Raw genomic sequence first — 21,498 nt, forward strand, 5'->3', positions numbered from 1 at the left:
CCCGCTGTTGTATGTTTTTTGCCCCTTGTGCCTCTTTTTGTTGTGGCGAGTGCCTTGTCCAGCGAATGGAGTAGAAGGCCGTGAGTTTCTAATCCTCCATCTAGCCTTTTGTTGGCTACAGGAAAGCCACCGCAAGACCTCCAATAACTAGTTGTATGGCCAATCGGAAATTAGAGCATAGTCTATTATGGATAGACCAGGGTGTTGGAAGTCCAGCAACCTTCCCAAGGCGAAGGAGAGAAGATCTTACCGCGATACCACTCCACCGTCGTATGCCTGTGCTCCGAAGAAAAGGAAGTCTATTTAGGCCTATCAGGCTGTGCTACACAGATCTTAATTCAATAGTCAACAACTTTAATTTGTGGTTTCTCATGTCTGATTGCCACATGATGGATACTGGGTGTTTCGAGGCGTCGATGTTGTCTTCCTGATTGACAATAGTTTTGTGGGAAACAATTTCTCGCTTGGATTCAATTCATTATTGGCATTTTAGGATACACCTGGCTCTGAAGGTATCCGGTAACCCATGATTTAGGGTAGTGTTATATAGGGTTGTTAAAAACTTGGCCAAGTCATAACACTATTCTATGCCATGAGCTAGAGTATCCGATTAACATTCAGTATTGGAGTTTATTCGTAAACTAAGGGTAGTATATTCTCTTGTGGGGCAATTCTCATCCATAGACGGCTCCTATGTGAGATGTTTTGGGTGATCATGGCACTATTTGGAGATACAGTCATCAATGGGCCGTCTCAAGGCCATTAGATGAATACTGTGCTCATTTTGCTGCTGAGGTAATGCCTTGGATCTGCTTGCAGTGTGGTCACGGAGATGAGGTGACAATGTTGTCTCCTGAGAGGGGCGGTTTCTGCATCATTTGCAGAGGTGTCACAAGACCCAACACTCTGGTCAAGAAGAAGCAAGTAAGTTTGTGTACCTAAGTCAAACTCTGGAAAAGTTTGTGGCTGAAACAAGGCTAAATTAGGCTATAACACGATGAACATGGCCCGGAGAAGAGACCAGGAGAGGTGGGCGCACATGCGCGTAGTGATCGCAAATGCGACAAGTGATCGCATTTGCGACATCTCCAACGGAGGGGCAGTTTTCGTCGGTGTTAATATTGATGAGCAGATCACAGTATACAAAGGTTATGGGGTCAAAGGTATTGCCCTACGTGGCTACAGGCTTTTCCTCAGTCAGGCCAGTGTCACAAACAGTTCCATGTCAGTTGGGCTGTGACGTGGCGCATGTACTCCAAGGACATGTCGTGTGACAATTCACTTTAGGTGCTGTTGAAGCCAGGCGGCAATGGAGCCGAATTGACCATCGCAATTTGATTCCAACTTTTTTTTCGTCTTTTTTCCTTCCTCATAAACAAGTCTGATAGTAATACAAGAAGCGGAGGCTGTTATCCGAATGTCCATATGGTGATGTCTAGGGTATTGAACATCCAGTGACAACTGTCCACCTCACCCTCGGTGCCCGGCCATAGCTCATAGCTTAGCCGCCATTTCCTGAGTCTCTTCTAAGTCCTTCGCTAAATTGTCATCCGAGAGCTTGCCCTTTGTTGCCGTCTTCGTAGCTGCCGTAGCTGTCGTAGATGCTGTAGATGCTGTAGATGCTGTAGATGTTGTTACTGACATGGCCCTAATGACCAACCGATCCGGGAGAGGGGAGGTGTCGTAGACGAATGGGCTGAGCATTGAAGGCTTATCGTCTCCCCTAAGAAAACATTGTGAGATGGAACTTGAATAAGAATTCGCTGGAACTTACTTTCGTTGGCTCTTAGAGGGAATAGTGTTGGGAGAAGGAGTAGGCGAACTCATGACGGGTACCGACTGAATGGTGAAAAGCTCGAATGGGCGTCGTATGAGTCAAGATGGAGGCTGCCTCAAGAAGAGGACACGAGGAGGCGTCTTGAGGAGTGGATATCGAATGGCAGTAAGAAAGAGAGATTGGTCTTAGGTCAGGAGCTAGAGGAAGAGACTGAGGTGGTACCAAAGTGAAGAGATGAGAACTGCGTGCAAATATCAGGTCTGAGCCTGTTCTTCCATCAAGAAAGAAATCCAACTTGACCGAGAGGTCCCGGGCCTCTTATACCCCGGGAAGAGGGCGGGATTCCCGCATCTCGAGGACATGACGAGAAGAGAGTCGAGAGCACAAGGACACAGAGAGCCTAAACTCCATAACCAATTGAGGGGCCAGAGACTGGGGGAGGACCCGTGAGCTTCGATTGAGCTAAGTGATATGACATGGGATGATGGGTTCTGCGCCTAAGCCCACAGGCATTGCTCCCGAGTGCATAAGGATGTAGCTTCACTTGGTTGCCTTTTTTCGCAGAGCCTCATGTTAAATTGCTTGTTTGGGCCTCCTGAGGGCTGGCGAACCAGTTCGCATTGCAATTTGTGGCTTGTTTACGGCTCGGGGGAGCCTCCGCCGGCAGCCATGTCCTTGATCTGAGGCTATTTCAGATTTGGCGGACCAGTTCGCTTCCCAACAGAGTTGCCTTGCGATCTAAGGTGTGAACCAGTTCCCGAGAGCTTTCAATGCCGAGGGGCTTTCGATGCCGTCCTTCGGTCGTGGGTGTTTGCACATACTTTATCTACTATTTGATATGGGGCTCATAATCCCTCCCTCCACCGATCAAGAGATGAGGTCTGATGATGTGACGAATGTCGACGTTGACTGCATAACGAGAAGTTAGAACAGCCTACGGTCGCGATTGCGATGACTTACACGCTTTCGTTTCGAAAAGGGAACAAGAAAGAAAGAAACAAAACGACCAACTCGGTTGGTCCCTGACCGAGTATGCCACATGCCGCCTCTTGCAGATTGCCTTACAATCCCTGTCAAGTCTGCGGTGGTTGCCTTTTGTCGCCTTCACCCGCCAGGGGTGGAATCTGTATGCCCACACCCCAGGCTACGAGGCTGCGAGGTACCTGCACCAAGCGCGTTACTAGAATCCAAGCCCAGAAAAGTAAATTATTCAATTAAACCATATATCTCTGGTGTAAGTGGTACTTCATGTGTTAACAAGCGGAAGTCTAGTTGGTTGACTGTTAATGAAATACAATGAAAACTTCGCCGGATACAAAAATTGGTTAAAACCACCGCCTTCACAGTAATTGCCATAAATGAGACATGAAAAGTACCTCTATTGCATACACCCGTGTCTGACAGTGAGATCAGATATCCTCCTAGGATACGCGAGGGTTAGAAGCCTCGCAGTGAGGCGTTTGCGCAATGATTGCTAGGCGCCATCCGAACCCAGGACCAGTCAACTCTAACAGCCCTCCAGAGTCTGGTGGTATGACTGAATATTGATGGAGAAACTATCTCCGGCTATCAACAGCACCCAAGCACCCAAGCACCTAAGCACCTAAGCACCTAAGCACCTGAGCACCTGAGCACTTGAGCACCTGGGCACTCGGGCACCCAAACATCATCTCGACATCAGTCAATCTGCACATCCTTGGCACACTCCTGCTAATCTTGCGATGCACTTAGGTCAATAATGTGTCCAACAGTAATCACGAAAATTTATTGAACTTGATAGTGGCTTCGCCTTTTTATTTTCGACAACGAAGGGCTTGATCATCTGGTGACACTTGCCAACAGCCCAAGCATAGCCCTCACTTTACAGTGAATCCTCGACCATAGCATCCCAGCGTGTCATCCACAATCCAATGACTGCGGTGCTAAGAATGGCTTTGCCTGGAAGCTTAGGGTCTCGGAAGGAAATATGGAAGTCTTACTCCCAGTTCTTCATGGCAAGACTGCAAGCATAGGACACCAAGACAGTGATTGAGAACCATGTCTTAGACAAGACATGTTCCTAAGGACAGGCGTATTAGGAGTTACTCTTAGAAGCAAGGTAGCTATTATATGCTGGTGATTATTTTAATTGGGTAACCTGCTATCGGAAATCTTGTCATAACATATCTCTACATGGCATACGGTATCTGTCATTAGGGACGGAGTTGGACCAAAGATAGTTGGAATGTTGCGGTTTGGCTTTAATGGTTTTCTCCCCCTTACTATTTAAGCAACTAATCTGATTGTGCAGGCAGTAGAAGCCATCGACTTGAGAGTCCACATGGTGAAATGTAGGGTATTGAGCATCTAGCGAGGGCTGTACATCTTCCACTAAGTGTGTGTTAATGGCTTATAGCTCAACCGTAGCTTCTCCAGACTCTTCAAAGACCTCGACATCAATGCCATTCGAAGGCTTGTCTTTTGTTGCTGGCTTAGTTGTAGTTGTTCCTGTCGACGCTGTAATGGTGCGCTGGATCAAACTATCCCCAAGAAGGGATGTGTCGTAGACGAATGGGCCGAGCACGGAGGTGGTATCGCCCCTGGAAACAAAAAAAGAATATGAGATGAAATCTGGGCCAGGCCTTAATCGGACTTACTTGCACGGGCTGCCGGAGGTTGTGTTGGAAGAAACAGGTTGGGAGCTCATGGTGGGCATGAACTCGACAATGGAAGACTTGAATGGGATGATGCAGACTGAGAAAATGGGTCGATGGAGGTAGCCCAAGAAGCAAATATAAAAGGAGGAGCAAGAAGCATATCGATATTGGGATGAGAGCTGGCGCAGGAAGCTGAAATGACAACCAAATGAAGAGAGGAGGGCCGGCCAAGGCAGTGTTTGAGAATGGCCTTCTGTCATAGCAACAAGAGTCAGGACAGATCAAGTCACTTCGGGTTGGACTCTTTGTGGTCGCTGTCCTTGGCTTTGGTGTTGTTAGGATGAATCCCTTCGCTGGTTTCTCCATCTTTAGTTGAGGAGGAGGCGGCGGCGTCCTCAGCCCGTTGCATCAGGCGGTCCGCAACTGAAGAGGTGTCGTAGATGAATCGAGGCAGCATGGAACCTTTGCGGTCCTCATTTGGGCTTTCCTTCTCTTCTTCTTCTTCAACAGCGGACGGGATCTCGCCGCTTGTGGGATCCGGGTCGCGGGTGGCCTCGTCGGCGGCCATGATTATCAAGTGGTCAATGGTCTGTTGTCGCCCCTATTCGGCCCCTGATTTCGTTGATCGTGCACAAGCGTGTCTGGTACTAGTGGACAAGAAGTAATCACAAGGATGGTGGACCGGCTGGGTCTTGGTCGTTGAGTGTTGGGATGGGAGTAGGAAGCGACCTGAGAGGCAAGAAGTCTCTGGGCTTGGTCGTGTGTGGGAGAGAATGGCGTAGGGAGAGGTAAGTATCTTTGGGGAAGACAGCTCAAGTCTTATACTTGTAGAAAAACACTGAATCAAAAGCGCATATAGTGTTAGCAACTGTTTTACTTCACAGATTTATGGTTGTACGACTGGGCTGGTTTGTATTAAGAGTCAACCCTTCGACGGGACACGAAGATGAAAGGTCACCTGCCCGTCAATACGTACAGCAACTCCTAATCAGACACAATAATGATAATAGGGATGATATTGATACATAAATCCCCATGTGTAACTGTCCAAGACCGACCGAAGCTTCCGACCAGCGCATCCGCATTCCCAGGCCTCACTCCCAACTGTGAAGCCAACTACGTTGGCTGGTTCTAGAGGGCCCAGAAACAAGCTCTTGCAAACAACAAGTACATCGCCCTTCTGGCACACCAGGCGAAGATGCCGGCCCACAAGATCGCCGCGGGCAGCTTCGCTGGCATGTGAGTGTGACAAGGGCTCACCTCGTCTGCAACGATTGACTCAACACTCAACAAGCAGAACATCAAGAACCCAGTCACTGAAGTAATCATGGAGATGTCAGCCGATGACAGAACCTTAGGTGATGAGCCGTACAAGTAAAGCTTGTTGCCAAGCGTGCTACAGGATACCAGGAGTTCATTCCTTGAATGTGGATGATGATCTAAGGTCACATTTATCGCGGGCTGCTCTTCGGCATTTGAAAAGAGACCAGTTCAGCGAAATGGAAGTGAATATGCGCAATATTAGTCAATATAGGGCTGAATAGAGTGTAGGTAGCCGCGTCATGAACTTGCAACCAGAGACAGGCGTTTGCCCTGATTGATGGATTGGCATGACTTGCATTTGAGAACCAGCTGGCTTCAAAGCCCGAAATTTCTACTTTAGAGAGAGAAAGAAGAAGGTGCATTTCAAACGGTAAATCAATCAGAACTTGGGGCCTCAATCCCATTATGCTGTCTTTGCGTGATTCTCAGACATGCCCCGATTGCTTGTCAAGGGTAAGGCAAGGTCTTCCATTCAAGGCTCTCCTCTCTTCTCGGCCATTTCATCCTACGCATCGTATCCGGCCGCTGGATGCGGATCAAAAGGCATCAGTGGACGTATAAACTGGGCAAACTTTCCGACAAGGCCATCATGCCAAACGTCTACTCGCTGCCCTGAAATGTCGTTCCCGTAGACCGTATTAAGATCATATACCATGACTATCTTGTACCTCTCACCACTCGTCCTCTGATATATCTTCGCCCTTTGCTCGCAAGTTAGTTGGATCTTGACGTGGAGAGTCAATGCACAAATACTCACCTATTCACCGTCTCTACCGAGAGGTCACACCGAAAATCCCGTTCAAGTGACGACTTCTCCCGATGTCTCGTGCGTACCTTGACTTTCCACTTCTGCCCAGATGATGCTACTGGCCAGCAGCGGGATGAGCGCTCCCACTTCCACCGGTGGGAGTCCTTATCGAAGTGACCCTTCCTGTGATGCACTATAGCGTCTTTCCAGGAGATGCGACCAGCTTGTAACAGGGACGGTAGGTTGTTACAATATAGGCTGCATGTCATAGTCCACCGGGAGCATTCCACATGCTGGACATAGGTACACGCTGTGAGCTTCACCTTCCACCCCCAGTTCTCAGTCCAATCGTGTGAGCCTGATTTGTTCGTGCCGATGGGAGGAAGGATAGTATACTCAATCTCTCCTGGGTGCAGGGGTGTTCCGTTCACTGCGAGAATGTCTTCTTCCTGTCGCCTGGCACGTAGCCTGAGTGCCCTACGGAGTATGCCGAGCAGCCTTTCATCCGTACTCTGACCTTGGGTTTGCTTTGTAGTTCGATCTTGGGTTGGCTCAGACACCTCCCAAGTTGTGTCGTTTCCTCCATCCATCCACCAGGGGCCTACCGCGACAGTGGTGCCGCCATTGCTGGCGATCCAGCCCCTCACAGCAAAGGTGCCAACTCGATCCGCTATGTCCTTTTTGAGGGCCTCTTCATTTCCTGGTCGTGTGCAAGTCTGGTAATGCTGGTTGGCTCGACTGGTGGCTACCTGTTTGTAAGCTGGGGGTGGGAGATCGACCATGGTTGCTATGGCTTGAGGGATTGACAGAGATGTTGGTGTTGGAAGATCCAAGGCAAGTAGGAATCTTGGGATAACTGGTATTTATATGCCCTGTTGGGGATGTATAAACCTTGGACATGTTTAGAGTTGAAGCCTGCATCATGCAATCCGCATGCATGGCTGCGATGGGTCCAAGAACCATAAACATCTAAAACAACAAAATACACATCATCTGGGGCGTATATACTCAACACACTAACTTGACTATTCAATACATCTATGCGTTATGTGGCAGGTTAGCGCCAGGGTTAGAGAAATAAGTTGAGCCACTCACTTTTGAATGATGATCTGCCCTCATCCAATCAGATCCAACACATAAATGACCTTTCCTCCTCAGAAGCCATTTCGAAGCTTGATTGGGGACAGTGCATTTTACAATTTTGTGACCGTTTGGTAGGACTGTTACTCTCGTGTGACCTCGGCTCAACAAAACGCCCCGGAAGCGCGTAGCCGATTTGTGTTCTGCAGCCCGTGTCGGGTTCTCAACCGAACCACTCAAGCGGAGCCAAGCAGGTACAAAATTCCTGATTGGCATGAAATGTGAGGCTCTGCCGCGGAGCCGTTCCGATCCTCGCGTGTTAGTCGTGGCTGTTCCATGGTGTACCCTGACCCAGCTCTTGTGTGCCAAGGCTACGCAACCAAGGAGCAGCCTCGCAGGTATCATCTCGATTAGGTAGGCCAATGTATAAACGCGCATGCCTACGCATATGCAGCTTCTCGCGTACCGGCTCGGTTGTCAGACTCGGAGATATCCGGTGTCTCTGCATGAGCTCCCCGTCCAACGGGTGCTGAGATGGTTGCATGTAACTGGTGTGAATAGCCTTATGAACCAGAAAATGGGACGTACAACGTCGGATAATTTGTAAGACAAAGCTTTGTGGCACACCTGAAAGATCTGTTCCAGGATACCTACCGTGGCATTGGACAGACAATGCCTTCCCTCGGGTAGCGGCATGCGTTGCTGGAACTGGTGGGGGAAACATACATCTCAGTACGGCGGTGCACCCTGCACTACGGTAAGCCGGAGAGTTGCTTCAAGCGCAGTGCAAAGCCTACATCTTCGGGATGCTGCAGAATAAATGCGAGAGCCGCTACGGACAGTGACGTGGCGACCTCCAATAGCAGAACGTGTGATAGGATACTGCCTGGTCATGGACACAACAACGACACTGACTCACATGCAAACAAACAAGAGACCATATACTTCACTCATGGTGAGGATAGCTACCCACCTTAGGGAACCCTTATCAATATCCCTTCACCTCATCATGTGATGTTATTCTCAGAAGAAGAAGGAATAATCTCAGACAAGATGCAACCTCCACTAAACTCATAAAATCAATGCTTGCATTATTTTCAGGCTCTCTTCACAGAGCCATAACCTCAATTTAGGGTTTGGCCACCTCTGAAGTCTTCCCCGTTTTCTCCCGAGACATAGTCCGGGGGACCTTTTGTACACCTATCGCTGTACCAGCCATGATGGTGCCCTGAATCAGGCGATCTTGGAGTGATGAAGTGTCGTAGATGAAGGAGGCAAGCATAGAGTCATCCTGGACGGGACTGAATACTGTTAATATCAAGCCACAAGGCCAGGCTGAATGACTTACACGGCGGGGGAGGGACCAGCGGAGTCCATCTTGGATGTTCTGGGAACCAAGTTGTGAAAGTAAAGGACGATTGGGTTTTGAAAGGACAATTTTGGTGCGATCAAGTGCTCGCGAGATTAGAGATCAAGCTGGAGGTGGACGGATGACTGTGCGTCGAGTCGAGTCGTGCGATTATGGGTATAAGTTCCCATGGACAATCGTTGGGATAATGAGGTTCTTTCTTCCGATGTTATGTGGGAATGAGAGGAGTTGAGTCTACTAAACGGAGAAGATGCGGCTCTTTATAGCGATACATCAACACCGTACCTTTAATTAGTTGCTCGAAAAGATAAAGGCAACCAGAAATAATAAGGCAAGGACTGAGGACAAGGGAGGGATCGGTTAGGCTGTGCATCTCGGAAGCAAAAAGACTGAACCATTTCCTTAAGAATGCCCAGTGTAGATACGGGAGGTGACAGATCACACAGGCTCCTAGCGAGGGGAGGGACAAGTCTTCTCACTCCACGCTTGTGGACGTGCTACAAGGCGGCTTACACACGATGCATCACCAACGCAGTTCAAGGCAACTCGGGAATGGTGGGGCCTGATTCACCGGGAAGGCGGACTGGGGCAGTTGAGCTCCTGGCACGCAGCGTCAGAAATGATGTATCAAGTTCTTGTTCTTCGATGTGAGATGTCTAAGGGAACGGGCGGGTCCTAGACATGGAAGCCAAATCCTGGGACGGAATCAGATCTTGCGCCACGCCCTGGGGTGAGATGTCTGCATAGTGGCATCTTGCATTGACGCTGTGCACGTGTGCGTACATGCGTATATTCGTCCCATGAGACTTCAAGGCTTGAGAAAACAGGCAGTACCAAGCAGTTGGGAGCCGAACGTCATGAGCACTTCGGATGAAGCCTGGGTGAGATGAGGGAGAAGGGAATCGACAATGGCTCATCCAAGGGGCGTCGTCAAGTTTCCCGCGGGAGTTGTCCATGTGTCTTTGCAGATGTCATATCTGTGTGCTCATTATGACCTAGCATCTCAGATCATCAGACACGCAAAATGACCGGTGAGATGCGGGAAAATTCGAAGCAAACTGCCATCGGAGAATGTGGGCGTGCAGGGCGTGGTGGATACCTCAGCTGCCACAAACGGTCAAGATGTGGATTTATGACCTGTCACTATTTGACTCGAGATCTCGCTCACCCCTGTCTCTGCATGGCGCGGGCAGTTGATTATCAACTACTCAATCGGGGTCCCTTTGGCTGCGACAAGGTGGGAGGAAGAGGCAATACTGACCTGTCTGAACGCTGAACGCGGTTCAGCTGTTCTCAGTGGCGCTTCTCGGACGCCAAGCATCAACGTGGCTGACGCCATGTTCGTGGACCACGCTGCGTGATAGAGGGCCTCAAACGTGGCGGTTCTGCCAGTCTCGACGTTAAAAACGGTCGTCCAAGCTTGGCGTTTGTACCCCTGTTCCCTGTTTCATGACATCAACTTTGGGATGGAGGGGAGAGCCCCGGGCCCCCACGCGCGCTGCCAGAATGACATGCGCCAGGACAAGCGTGAACCTTGTTGCTGTTTGGTCTCATTCATCTCTTGACACGCATGGCAGGCTGCCAAGCAGCACGAGTCGACCGCCAGGCATTCCAGAATCACCACACCAGTACCCCGGTTCACTCAATAACACGAATGTGAAACAATTCCCCAGCTAGATGAAGGGAAAATATTTCTTGGTCTCCTCGCTTTGGTGCACGTGGCATGAGGTGTAAGTGGGTGGGCTTGGGATGGCTGCATCTGGACGAGATGTTTGGACGAGGCCGTTGGCGCGGAGGGCGAACCTCGCTCTCGGGAGTGAATTATATTTGCGAGTGACGGGCACAGACCCAAATGCTTTGGGAAACTGAGGATACGGATTTGGCTGAATGCATGTATCACGCTGCTGAGGCTGGTCGAATCAGGTGGAAGATGACACACTGCAACCGTTTCGTTCTGCCACAGCTAAACTGCATACAGCAACAGAGAAAATGTGCCCTTCCCATTTTGGTAACTTCCAGAAGATGGAATTATTTTTGAAAGAAAGCAAGGAATTGTCTAGGTTTACAAACTCACGTGCGCCCAGCAACTTGCACTTTTCCCCCTTTTCTCTCCGCACCTTGAAACGCCACCCTATTCGCCGCTAATCGACTAAAAGATGTTCAGGATAGAATGGATTCCCCGCAGACTCAATATCCTTCTTTTCATCGGCAGTGCCGGCTCCAGCGAGGCCAGAGGAGGGCTCACGGTCCCCTGCACGGGCCGGCGCGGTGGTTGCATCGATAGCAGCGAGTTGGACCAGACGATCAGAGAAAGAAGAGGTGTCGTAGATGAACCGTGTCAGCACCGAGAAGTCGTTGAGACGCCTGTGAAGGGTTAAAAGGAGATAAACTGTGATCTTGTGACATGGACTAACAGCATGTCCTCTCTACCCTTAGAGTCCACCTCAGTGGAAGCTGGCTTGGGGTCCATGAGAGGCAGTCAGGGTTGTCTCGCGAGACAGCAAGTCCAAAGATACAGGTAAAATTTGAAAGGTGAGGGTAGTTTGTGAATGCCGATGAAATGTGCAGGGAGTATGAGAGTGCAGGATGGCAAGACCCTGGATCTCGCAAGGCTTGGGTGATGAAATGGTTCGGTTTTCACTTGCGTCCTGCTCTGACGAAATATATCGAAAAGACGCGCGACAGGCAAAGACTTTTATATTACCACTCGTCGTAGGTTGTCCGCACGAGTGTTGGATCCGCGGTGAGGTCACTCAAAAAGAGACAAGGCAACCTTTGATGTCCTAGGCTCAGCGAGGAAGCACAAGTACCCAACCCGCAGCTGCATGAGCCTTTGGGGAATCTTGTGCCTAGGTCGAACACCGCACCCGTCAGCATCGTGGGTTTCCAACCCATGCCACGGATTGGAAGGCACATATGGATGGCAGCAAAGGGCAGGTAGTGGCGCCGCCTGGCCAAGCTGTGGTACCGATGGATCGAAGGAGGTCCATGGACAGACCGAGCTCCTCCGCGCGCGGGGGTCCTAGCTAGCGTTGCATTCCTGGCGGGGAAGCTGTCTTCTGTCTGTCGGCAAGTGCCCACGCGTCCAGCGCCTTCGAGTAGGGCCAGGGGCATGGAAGCCACAAGTGGGTATCAATGTTAGTCTGACCATCAGTGAATCGAGCCTTGGGCGAGAGCACTGGGGGTCTGAAGGTCTTGGTCAGAGGGCGACTGTCAGAGGCGAGAGACAGAAGTGCAGATGTGTTCTTCGCACTCAGTCTTGGTTTTTCCCTGGGAGATGCCTGGCACAACCATATTCTTGCCCAAATGACAGTTCATACCAAGCACAATTCAAACCTTAGCAAGGATCATGGGCTAAGTTAATGCGTTGAACCAGTGTTCGTCCCAGTGGTTTGGCATTGAGTGGAGCTTATCATGTAGGATCATGCTGAGCTTGGCAATTGAGGCTCTAGCTCAGCTTGATGATTCCGGGTGGTCGCGCAATCGACTGAAGAAAGAAAATGGTTTGACGAATGACGGCAAGTCGCAAATGCCTCGGTTAAAAAGCATCGGGTGGCCGGAAGTAATAATCCAATGTCGCGTGTCCAGCTTTCGAGTGTGAAACGTCTCTCCTGTCAGGTGTGACCCAAGATCGACGGTCATGCAGTTGCATGTCTGGTCCCAGTCTGTTCGGCGAAATCACAAATGTGTGGTGCAGGACCACAAATTTGGGTACGAAAAACATGGAAAAAAGCAATTACCAACGCATCCATGCATTTAATTATTACTCAATGAGGTTGCTTGTGATTGCATCCGCGCCAGCACAACTGACTGTATTGAGATTGGTCGGGGCAAGGCGGGCGCAAGTGGCCGTCCGTCTCTTCTCTACTCTGCGGAACGCGCTCGTTTAGTACCGGTCGTGCAGCATTCCCGGGAAAAGAGATCGTGAGATGTAGTCAGGTATTGCTCAGATCATCCCCCCATCCAAAGTTATTGGCCGCAGCGCAACCAAATCTACCGAGCAGGCGGCTCACAGGCCCTGCCTCAGCGTGGGGGGAACCTACAGTACCTTTCAGTCCCACGCCTTGCTCGACAAGTCAGGGGGCCTGCAACCTTGATTGAATGATCCATTGCGTGGTCTCTGATTGCACCGGAGCCCGACCCTCTCGCATGCCGGTTTCCCCATGAGGCCGGTTGAGACGGTGGAGCTGCTTTTGCATCCGCCCTTTCTTGACATCGTCACATGTCCGGCAGAAAGGGCTTGTCTCCTCTCTTCACTCCATCTTCAAAACGGTGAGAATAGCTACGTAATGGGGGGCTTGGGGCAGTGGCAGATGCTCAAGCCTCAACTTGCTGACAAGGGAGCTGACTGTCAAAGTAACATGGGGCATGATCCACGTGTCGGCAATCTTATAGCCAAACTGCCGGTTCTCTATGGAGGTTGGACTTGTCTTGCGCTTCACAAATGGCATGAAGGGTCGGTAAAGGTCATCCATCATGATGGATCATGATGGCCTTTTCCCATCTCCTCAACCTGTAGCTCCGCTGAGCTGTTTCAACTGCTGACCCATGTCTTTGGGTCCAACCCCACAAGCTGGGCGGATGTAAGCGAGCGTGGGGACCGAGTCCGTCCCCTGAACGGCGCGCGGGAGCTAATTACGGAGCCCACCTGAGGTGGGTCCCCCTTGTGGGATCTGGCACCAAGATCAGCCTCCCCCGACGTCAGATCCGCTCCGAGACAGGTATTGGGTTTCCCTGTATACCTCGACTTCTCGGTGGTTGAAAAGCTCTGAGTTCCTCTCATACAGCGGCAGACTACGGAGAGAGCATGGCCCGTTCAGCATTCCCTGTGCATGGGTCCTTTGCCCCCTCTCGATCTCCAAACTTCCCAACACATGGGACCCCACCGATATTTTTCGAAGAAATGTCTTCTAGGGTGCATAACCTCTGAGATATGTACTTCATGTTTAAGAGCAAGACGGAGCCTCTTCCCTATATCGCGAGCTTCGACAGCGCCCTCAGAGACGCGATAGAGTCCGACTCCGCCATGAGAGAGGACAAGATGGCTGCCGTGTATAAGCGAGGGGATGCCAAGCAGGCGCATCCTTTTGCCGACCACCTTATGCTAGTATATATCGCTGCTGGTCTGCGGATGATGACTAACAGAACTCCTGAGGACAGTACCATTCAAACGGTGACTTCCAAGTGAGCAGAAAGACCGAAAAAAGTATGTGGTCCACCACCGGCTTTTGTTTCTTGAGCGTGCGACCCGACACCATTCAGCACTTACATCCACTCTTTTTTTTAGCATATCATGTTCTCTCCTCTTTTACCTCTCCTTTCTCAAGTCTATTCCCCTCGTTGTCTTCGTTGCTCCTACTCATCCTCTACCTCTTTTCTTCACCCCCCTTAGCAGCAAGAAATCACCTCATGTCTACGTGCCTGAACCAGCTATGCCCCCAACCGATGTCCGCAACACCGTCTCTCAGTCGCATCCCTGGCCGTGACTGTCAGAACCGGGCGTCATAGATCTCATAGGGTCAACATTGGATGAATGCAAAGATGTAGCTATTGGTATAAACTCAAGTGTCTCCTGTCGTTCTGGCTTGCCAGATTCGTCCCCCACTCCCCGACCCTGACACCCGGGTCTTTCAACTATGGCTCTCCTGGAGTATAATCTAGGTACAATCACTTGTCAACGGGCTTGTCGCCCTTCTTTGCCTCGGTATGATCGGTCGTATCAGCGTTGGGGCGGCTGGGTGTTGGTTCGTGGCCCTCTGGAGGGGTCGGCGCGTTGGTGGCGCCAGCATTGGCGATTTGGACTTGACGATCAGAAAAGGAAGACGTGTCGTGGAGGAACAGCAGGAGCATCGAGAAGTTTCTGTCATGCCTATATATGAGTTAATATGAGTTAATATGAGACAAAATTTGGTCTTATCGAGAGGAATAGACTGACGGCAAGTTGCCATTTACACCACCGGCATCAGTGGAAGCTGAGTCGACAACCATGAGGGGCAATAAATATTGTCTTTCAGAACAGAGAGCCCCAGTGAGTCGTAGTCGATTTGAAAGACTAAATGGAGTATCCAAGAAAGTTTGGTAAGGCTTGGGATGGGCAAGGCTTGGAAGGGTGGGATGATAGGGGTCTGACTGGGTGAAGAGATAGGAACTGGGCAATGCTCGAAGGATAGAATGCTTCAATTCCGCTTGTCTGTTGTTCTTGGGATCTGAGAGATGGAGTAAAAAGCGAGTGGGATGTGGCAGTTTTTATATCACGACAACCGCTGCTGTTGTCTGTGTGATACGCCTCGCCTTCTCTCAAACTTGGGCCGGGCCAAGGTGAGCTTCGAGAAAAGGCAACCAAGCCCTGGCAGGGCCATGATCTCGAATGCGAATTTTGGTCGATGCTTTTCGGCCGGTAGTGACAGACAACCGGGTCAGTCTGACTTGCCCAGGAAAAAAGGTCCCAATCCATGACTAGTTATCAAACTGCATCCCAATGACAACCTTCCGCCTTTCGGCGCCTGCAGGCCAAAATTCGCACACACCCCACGGTCAGCGACTCGATGACAATCTCACACCCCCTACCCGGTCACAACTCTTGCCCTCCATCTCCCCTGTCTGGATCCATTCCAAAATTCGCGTCTTGTTACTATGTACGAGTACGAATTTCACTTTTTGCTTCTGACCACCCCTACGCCAGGAAATTCATCCCGGCACGAGACGGTAGATCTCCCAACGTCACCGGCGACGGCGTCGATCATCCCTGCGTGGCACACCCTCGCTTAGGGAGGCGCCGCTAATTGTATCGATGGCTCGCGCCGACGCCGACGAAGACTTGTTCCGGGTATCCGTCCATCCTAATCCATTGTGTTGGTTATGGCATAGCTACCTGGGGGTGAAACATGCGGGGCCGCTGAGCTTCCCCAAGCATCAACAATTGTCAACAGGGACATAGCCACGAGGCACACGAAAAAAAGACGACCGAGTCTCAAACCCCCGGTAAAATTGAGAGGCTCCCGTTGCCTCTACCCCATCGTTGTTCGGTGACCTGGCGGTCAGCAGAATGCATCCCTGATAACCTTCAGGCACAGATCGGCGAGCTACCGTTGAGGTCATCGCCAGCTGGAGAGTTGACGGGTACGTCACTCGCCCGTGAACAAGGTCAGCGCCCGAGCGGGACCCTTATCAACGGCCCAAATAGAGTGTACTCGAGCACATTCATAAGCGACTCGTTTGCAATGGCAGATGGTCGAGGAAGACTTTGACACAGGCAAGAAAATGTCCTGTTTTGACAAGCTGTGTTGAGTCGGGAGTATGGCAAAGCGATGGATCTTTGCCCAGCATTTGGGGTCCTACTATAAGCACCTGGTCCATCCTACATCCCACTGAACTCTAAATTAACTAGCTCCGGCCCTCATCGACGCCAATGCGACCTCCATGGGATGGTCCCTACGCCGCTTTCCCCCAGAGAGAGGGACGACAGGGGCTGTTGGGAACAGAGGGACAGAGGGACAGAGGGACAGAGAGGGATAAAGAGGGACAGAGAGGGATAAAGAGGGACAGAGAGGGATAAAGAGGGACAGAGAGGGATAAAGAGGGACAGAGAGGGGCAAGGCATCGCCGAGGAGCCCCCACAGGGCAAAGCAACCCTGCACCGCGTGGATCGACGAAGTGGGCGAAATGTGAACTTTGTCGAGGGAACTTGGGGCAATGAAAAAAGAAAGCAGCCATGGTACGGAGTACAGGGACCGAGCCGTTATCGTGGCCTGGATCCCACACCGTTCGGCCCGCTCGCCAAGCATCCGCGACCATGGACGTGGGGTATTGCTTTGTCTGTGTTGGTGTCAGCGTCGACATCCGGCACGTCTGCGAAGCGCTCCATACCTTGGTATGTACGGCAATGCAAATTGAAGCCTCGTGCAGGCAATCTAGGGAAGTAAGGAGGGGCGTAACGTGAGCGCTGTCGAGGGTCAGCACGCGCAAATATTCTTGTTCATCCCTATTCCGCGAGGAGACGCTCTCTCAGAGCAGATCATGGCCATTCAGTGCTCCCCCCGTAATTCTAACTCTATTTCCAGTGTCGGTTTGTCAACCTGAATTTGACCGCGTTAACGGTTGTTGCTACAACAAACTGTATCGAAGCCGGCACCCAGGAAACCTGCTCACATAATGCAGCTGGACAAATGTCCGCGAACGCGTTCAGCGGTGCGCTAAGAGCCCCCAAAGAATCTTCCCCACTGCCCGTCCCTCAAGCCTCGCGTCGGTACGCTAAGGTTAGCGTTTCGGTACGCTTAGGTTAGCGTCCTACGCTTAGATCAACGCGTTCTGAAAACGCGGGTAAGGCGCTGCCCTGGAAAGTACGCTAAGAGTCGACATTGACGGTCCCTGATGGAACGCGTTTCGAGAGGTAGGGTGGATCCCTGAAAGCCACCCACCTTGCTCTACGGGGCCCAGGTTTCCAGACCAAGAAAGCCACCCACGACGAGCGTTAGACCCACAACCTTCAGAATAGACAAGCATGTCACAACGCAAATGCGTCGTCTCAAGACGGATGGAAGGACTAGCACCGTTGATCGGTTCCTGGCTACGGTTGCAGCGATCAAGTTTGACGCGCACTGAGGACTGTACAGGTTTACACGGCCTTGGTACACATACCTTTCATCCTATTTATTGGATGTACTCCCTACTGGCCCTTTGAACCAAGGATGGTTAGGGAGGATGGCTGGCCACGCCATGCCTCGCCTCGCGTGTCTTTGGGACACATTGTGATGATCTGGTTGCAAAGCTTCAGCATCGAGCCAGAGCCTCGTCCCGAACCACACCACAAGGGACGAGATAAAGCCTCCAATATTTTCCGGCACGGCAGAAACTGTGGGGTCTCGCGTGTACCTTAAGTTTGGTATTGTTTTCTCCATGACCTTCGTCATATATCACCTTGTGGATGGATTGCCCGTTTAGAGCAATCATTGGCGATCACTTCTGACAAAGCTGAGCGAACATGTTGTTACCAAAATGTGATGGGTCAGAAACGCGGAATTCTTGGCAACGCTTCCATAAGGTTTAAAGGCCAAGTACAAATAGGGGATGGCCCCCTTTTCAGACCCACTTGAAATCTCCAAGCGTTTCTGCCCCAAAGCTGAAGACTTACGAGTTCGTGTGTTAAGGCTGTGTTATTTCCGTTGGGTTGCTCAGACCGTCCCTCCAACCCGGCCTCTTTGAGCCCTCTGACCGAGAGTTCGGAGGGAAGAAGGCGACCAGATCCGTTCACCCCCCTGACACCCCCGTGCGCCTCTCTCACGCCCAGGAACTTGTTGTGGTGTCTGGGACAGAGCTAGATCGAATCTCTCTTCAGCACATCCTTACGAGTTGCGGACCTATGGAGACCCAGAATTAATCCCTGTACCCATTCTCGGAGCTGATGGCACTGATCTGTCACTGAACTCGGACCGCTGACAGGCGGAGCATCGACGGATGTTGGCCACGCCACAGGTAGGAACCGGCTTGGTTCACAAACCCTTGACCTGAGCCATGCATCTTTAATTGTGTATTGTGCTTGTGCCAAGAACCTTCGCATCTGCAGCAAGTCTCAACCGCTGATCTTCCAGTACCCGAGCCCCTCCACAACTGGATGAAGCGTTTCCTATCTGGACAGACAAGCCACATTTGGTGTCAGCGCGAATCTTGACATGCCCCATAGCCAACTCTCCGTCGCTGAGTTGTATCTACACCCGTCAAGCCACAGGAGACAGATGGTGCATCGCTGCAGATGGACATGGGGTTCGTGATTTGAGGCGCCGATTTAGCCAGGCACGCGGGCCAGGAAACAAGAATGAAATGAGAGAAGGAGAACAAAACATATAGAAAGAATGAGCTTATCCTCATGGAGTTGTAATCATAAATGCAGTAATCCTAAAGTAGCAATATTTCAGCGGAGTTCCAACAATGCTCCATTTGTTCTTGATCCCCGAGACGTGCCATCATTTGCTGTTGTGAGTGATGAGTGAAGCAACCAGTCAACGAATCTCGTACCTTACCCTGGAAGAAAAGAAGGCAGCGAGATACCTTACCTAACCAAGCCCTAACAAAGATCGGTCAAGTTATCTAACGGCACGCAGAAGTGAAAAAGCCTCTCTCCGGGCGCCCGCCTAAAGGTCGCTTCGTCGAGGATGTGGATTGTCTACCTCTATGATAACAAGCGCCAGTCGTCACCGTTTCCATCCGACTCAAATAAAAATAAAGCAAGGGAATGCCTGCTCGTGAACAAACTCAAGTATCCTCAGCAACTCGCACCTCATCGCTTAGTCACCGGCCGCTTTTGCTACCCAGACCCTGAAACGCCATCCTCTTGCCAGAACCCAGCCAGAGTACATGGAGCATAGAATCACTTGCACACGGGCTTGCCGTCTTCCTTCTCGGCCGCATCGACATTGGCCTGGTGAGGAGTGGGCTCATTATCCTCTACAGGCGTCGTCTTGGTGGTTGTAGTGATGGCTGTAAGTTGCGCCAGAACATCCGAAAAGGAAGACGTGTCGTACATGAACCGCATAAGTATCGTGTAGTTGTTACTAGATCTTTTGGGAGGTTAGTGGAACAGAAGCGTTGCTTGTGCTAGGGGCTATGAATTAACATTACGTCCTTCTGCCTCGTATTGTTCGCATCTGGGGAGGCCTCTATGAGGACCAACGGGTCTTGTTTCGCAGAACAGCAAGTCCTCGAAGGTAGGAGCCGAGTGGGAAGAGGCATATTCAGGAAGACTTGATTGTCTAGAAAAAGGGAGAGGTGCAGGGGCTTAGGATTATGGGGCTCTGACTGTATGGAGAGGTCTCTCAATGCTCTAACGATGAGATGTTCTCGTTCAACTTACTCGTGGTGCTTTTAAAGCATATAGGCAAGTCGTGCGATTCATCATAGCTTTATATGCTGGCCTCGGCCACCGTGGTTCGCATGTCTGTCTCTTCTGGGGATGGATTCCTTCAGGCTCTTGTGTTATTAAGCAAGGGAACACTCTGCGATGAAGGAATCATTGGAACACAGTTTGCCATGGGTTCGGAGTTTGCTGGTCCAGGCTTGAGCCGAACGCCTGCCCTTCCCGGCGTCCCGGCTCGTGAGAATCTGATCCGAGACCCGACGAGCCTGGTCTCGATCCCGCCGTCGGACATTGAAGTGCGGAGCCACTCGGCTTGTTCCTGCAGGAGATGTGCGGCGCAAGGGCATTCTTATTGCCCACTCAAGCAAGAATTTGTATCAAGGACATATTTCATATCCGAGAACTGAAAACGACCTTGAAACACGACTCCATCAGCGACAATCCAACTAGGAAATGCCCGGTATATGCTCATTTTCCTGCGGACTTGTCGTGTTTCCCCTTCTTGGTCGAATCGGCATCGGTGCGTTCGGTAATATGTTCATGGTCCTCTTCAGGGACGGGCTCTGTGGTGGAGCTGACAAAAGTAAGCTGGGCCAGGATGTCCGAGAAGGAAGAAGTATCATAGATGAACCGAATCATCATCGGGGGGTCGGAAACAGGCCTAGGAGATCAATATGGAATGCAGTTGATCATGGGAAGGGCCAAGGACTGACAAGTCATCTTGTCCACCTGCATAGCCCCTATTGGTAGGAGTTGTGTTAGAGGGCATGGTGGGCAAACGATGCTATGTTAGGGAAGAGTGAGTCGTAAAAGACAGAAGTTGAGCGGCGAGGGAAATTAGAGGATATCCCAAAAGGCCTGATGAGATCAAGATGGGGAAAAAGGTCTGGGAGTTCTGCACGACCGGGCTCGGACGAGACGACGAAGAGAAATCCTGCAATGCTTCAATGATGAGATGATATAATCCCAATTTCTTGGAAAATATTCAAAAATAGGAAAAGAAAGTGCGAGAAACGGTGGTTTTTATATTGTTCTCATGCTCGTTCTTGTTCGCGGCCATCACCAGGCGCATGTAGTGTTTGTGCGAAAAGGAGATAGCGTCTACTCCCCGAATGTCTTGGGCGGGGCTGACGAAGGGCCAACCAGCATGCGGCTGAACGAATCATGTTATTGACGTTTTCCTTTCCTCTGTTCGCCATGAGGAGTTCTGAGCCCAGGTTGGGAATGTTGCATTCCAAAGTGAGAAAAAAACAGCAATTGCTCGTCCCCGGGCCTCGTTGAAAGGCTTCCAGGGCCCCTGCTAGCGCGTCGTGACGAGAAACCAGGCCTGTCCTCCCAAGAGCCACGCCCTCCTTTTGATCAACTTGCAGCGACCCAGAAACTCCATGTCGACCCCGGCTTTGCTGTCTTGACTAGGCCGACCTCCTAACCCACCCCTGGCCCACGCCCGCTGCTAGGTAGGTGTTGTCCACCAGCGGGGGTTTTTGGATTTTGGAGCTTACAGTCGACGACCCAGGCCAGCATTATGACGAAACCTGGATCACCTTTCACTTGCATCCCGGATCCTAGCCGGAGAGGCACATACCAGGCTCTGCAAACCCGCCTTGGAGAGGATCTCCGATCTTCACCGCTCGATTGGCCCCCAAATATTTGACCCTCGCCGCACATCAGTGTGCCTTTGTGCTCCATCTCAGGTCGACGAGGCCAGCTGGTCGA

The 21,498-nt window shown here is 51.1% G+C and overlaps 9 protein-coding genes across 9 annotated transcripts; 1 reads left to right on the plus strand and 8 right to left on the minus strand.

Annotated features, from left to right (window-relative positions):
• Positions 1–1,494: 1,494 nt before the first annotated feature.
• MRS44_010552 (uncharacterized protein) lies at positions 1,495–1,827 on the minus strand (the record flags this gene model as incomplete). Its single annotated transcript, XM_065620158.1, has 2 exons — positions 1,495–1,723; positions 1,775–1,827. The coding sequence occupies 2 exons, from the start codon at positions 1,825–1,827 to the stop codon at positions 1,495–1,497; spliced, it is 282 nt and encodes a 93-aa protein (XP_065476347.1).
• A 2,339-nt stretch (positions 1,828–4,166) lies between these two features.
• Positions 4,167–4,463, minus strand: MRS44_010553 (uncharacterized protein; the record flags this gene model as incomplete). The annotated part of the gene is made up of 2 exons (XM_065620159.1): positions 4,167–4,356; positions 4,414–4,463. 2 exons carry the CDS (start codon positions 4,461–4,463, stop codon positions 4,167–4,169), a joined length of 240 nt encoding a protein of 79 aa, XP_065476348.1.
• Positions 4,464–4,699: 236 nt separating this feature from the next.
• Positions 4,700–4,981, minus strand: MRS44_010554 (uncharacterized protein; the record flags this gene model as incomplete). Its single annotated transcript, XM_046281517.2, has 1 exon — positions 4,700–4,981. One exon carries the CDS (start codon positions 4,979–4,981, stop codon positions 4,700–4,702), a length of 282 nt encoding a protein of 93 aa, XP_046128413.2.
• A 1,260-nt stretch (positions 4,982–6,241) lies between these two features.
• On the minus strand, positions 6,242–7,266 carry MRS44_010555 (uncharacterized protein; the record flags this gene model as incomplete). Its single annotated transcript, XM_046282345.1, has 2 exons — positions 6,242–6,437; positions 6,494–7,266. 2 exons carry the CDS (start codon positions 7,264–7,266, stop codon positions 6,242–6,244), a joined length of 969 nt encoding a protein of 322 aa, XP_046128412.1.
• A 1,427-nt stretch (positions 7,267–8,693) lies between these two features.
• MRS44_010556 (uncharacterized protein) lies at positions 8,694–8,941 on the minus strand (the record flags this gene model as incomplete). Its single annotated transcript, XM_065620160.1, has 2 exons — positions 8,694–8,865; positions 8,913–8,941. 2 exons carry the CDS (start codon positions 8,939–8,941, stop codon positions 8,694–8,696), a joined length of 201 nt encoding a protein of 66 aa, XP_065476349.1.
• A 2,133-nt stretch (positions 8,942–11,074) lies between these two features.
• On the minus strand, positions 11,075–11,403 carry MRS44_010557 (uncharacterized protein; the record flags this gene model as incomplete). The annotated part of the gene is made up of 2 exons (XM_065620161.1): positions 11,075–11,297; positions 11,348–11,403. The coding sequence occupies 2 exons, from the start codon at positions 11,401–11,403 to the stop codon at positions 11,075–11,077; spliced, it is 279 nt and encodes a 92-aa protein (XP_065476350.1).
• A 2,463-nt stretch (positions 11,404–13,866) lies between these two features.
• On the plus strand, positions 13,867–14,419 carry MRS44_010558 (uncharacterized protein; the record flags this gene model as incomplete). Its single annotated transcript, XM_065620162.1, has 2 exons — positions 13,867–14,117; positions 14,221–14,419. 2 exons carry the CDS (start codon positions 13,867–13,869, stop codon positions 14,417–14,419), a joined length of 450 nt encoding a protein of 149 aa, XP_065476351.1.
• A 181-nt stretch (positions 14,420–14,600) lies between these two features.
• Positions 14,601–14,921, minus strand: MRS44_010559 (uncharacterized protein; the record flags this gene model as incomplete). Its single annotated transcript, XM_046284561.2, has 2 exons — positions 14,601–14,802; positions 14,869–14,921. The coding sequence occupies 2 exons, from the start codon at positions 14,919–14,921 to the stop codon at positions 14,601–14,603; spliced, it is 255 nt and encodes an 84-aa protein (XP_046128411.1).
• A 5,329-nt stretch (positions 14,922–20,250) lies between these two features.
• On the minus strand, positions 20,251–20,551 carry MRS44_010560 (uncharacterized protein; the record flags this gene model as incomplete). The annotated part of the gene is made up of 2 exons (XM_065620163.1): positions 20,251–20,443; positions 20,496–20,551. 2 exons carry the CDS (start codon positions 20,549–20,551, stop codon positions 20,251–20,253), a joined length of 249 nt encoding a protein of 82 aa, XP_065476352.1.
• Positions 20,552–21,498: the final 947 nt, after the last annotated feature.

Source organism: Fusarium solani (genome assembly GCF_023522795.1).
Source record: "Fusarium solani strain SB1 chromosome Unknown bctg00000006, whole genome shotgun sequence".
NCBI classification, from domain to species: Eukaryota; Fungi; Ascomycota; class Sordariomycetes; order Hypocreales; family Nectriaceae; genus Fusarium; species Fusarium solani.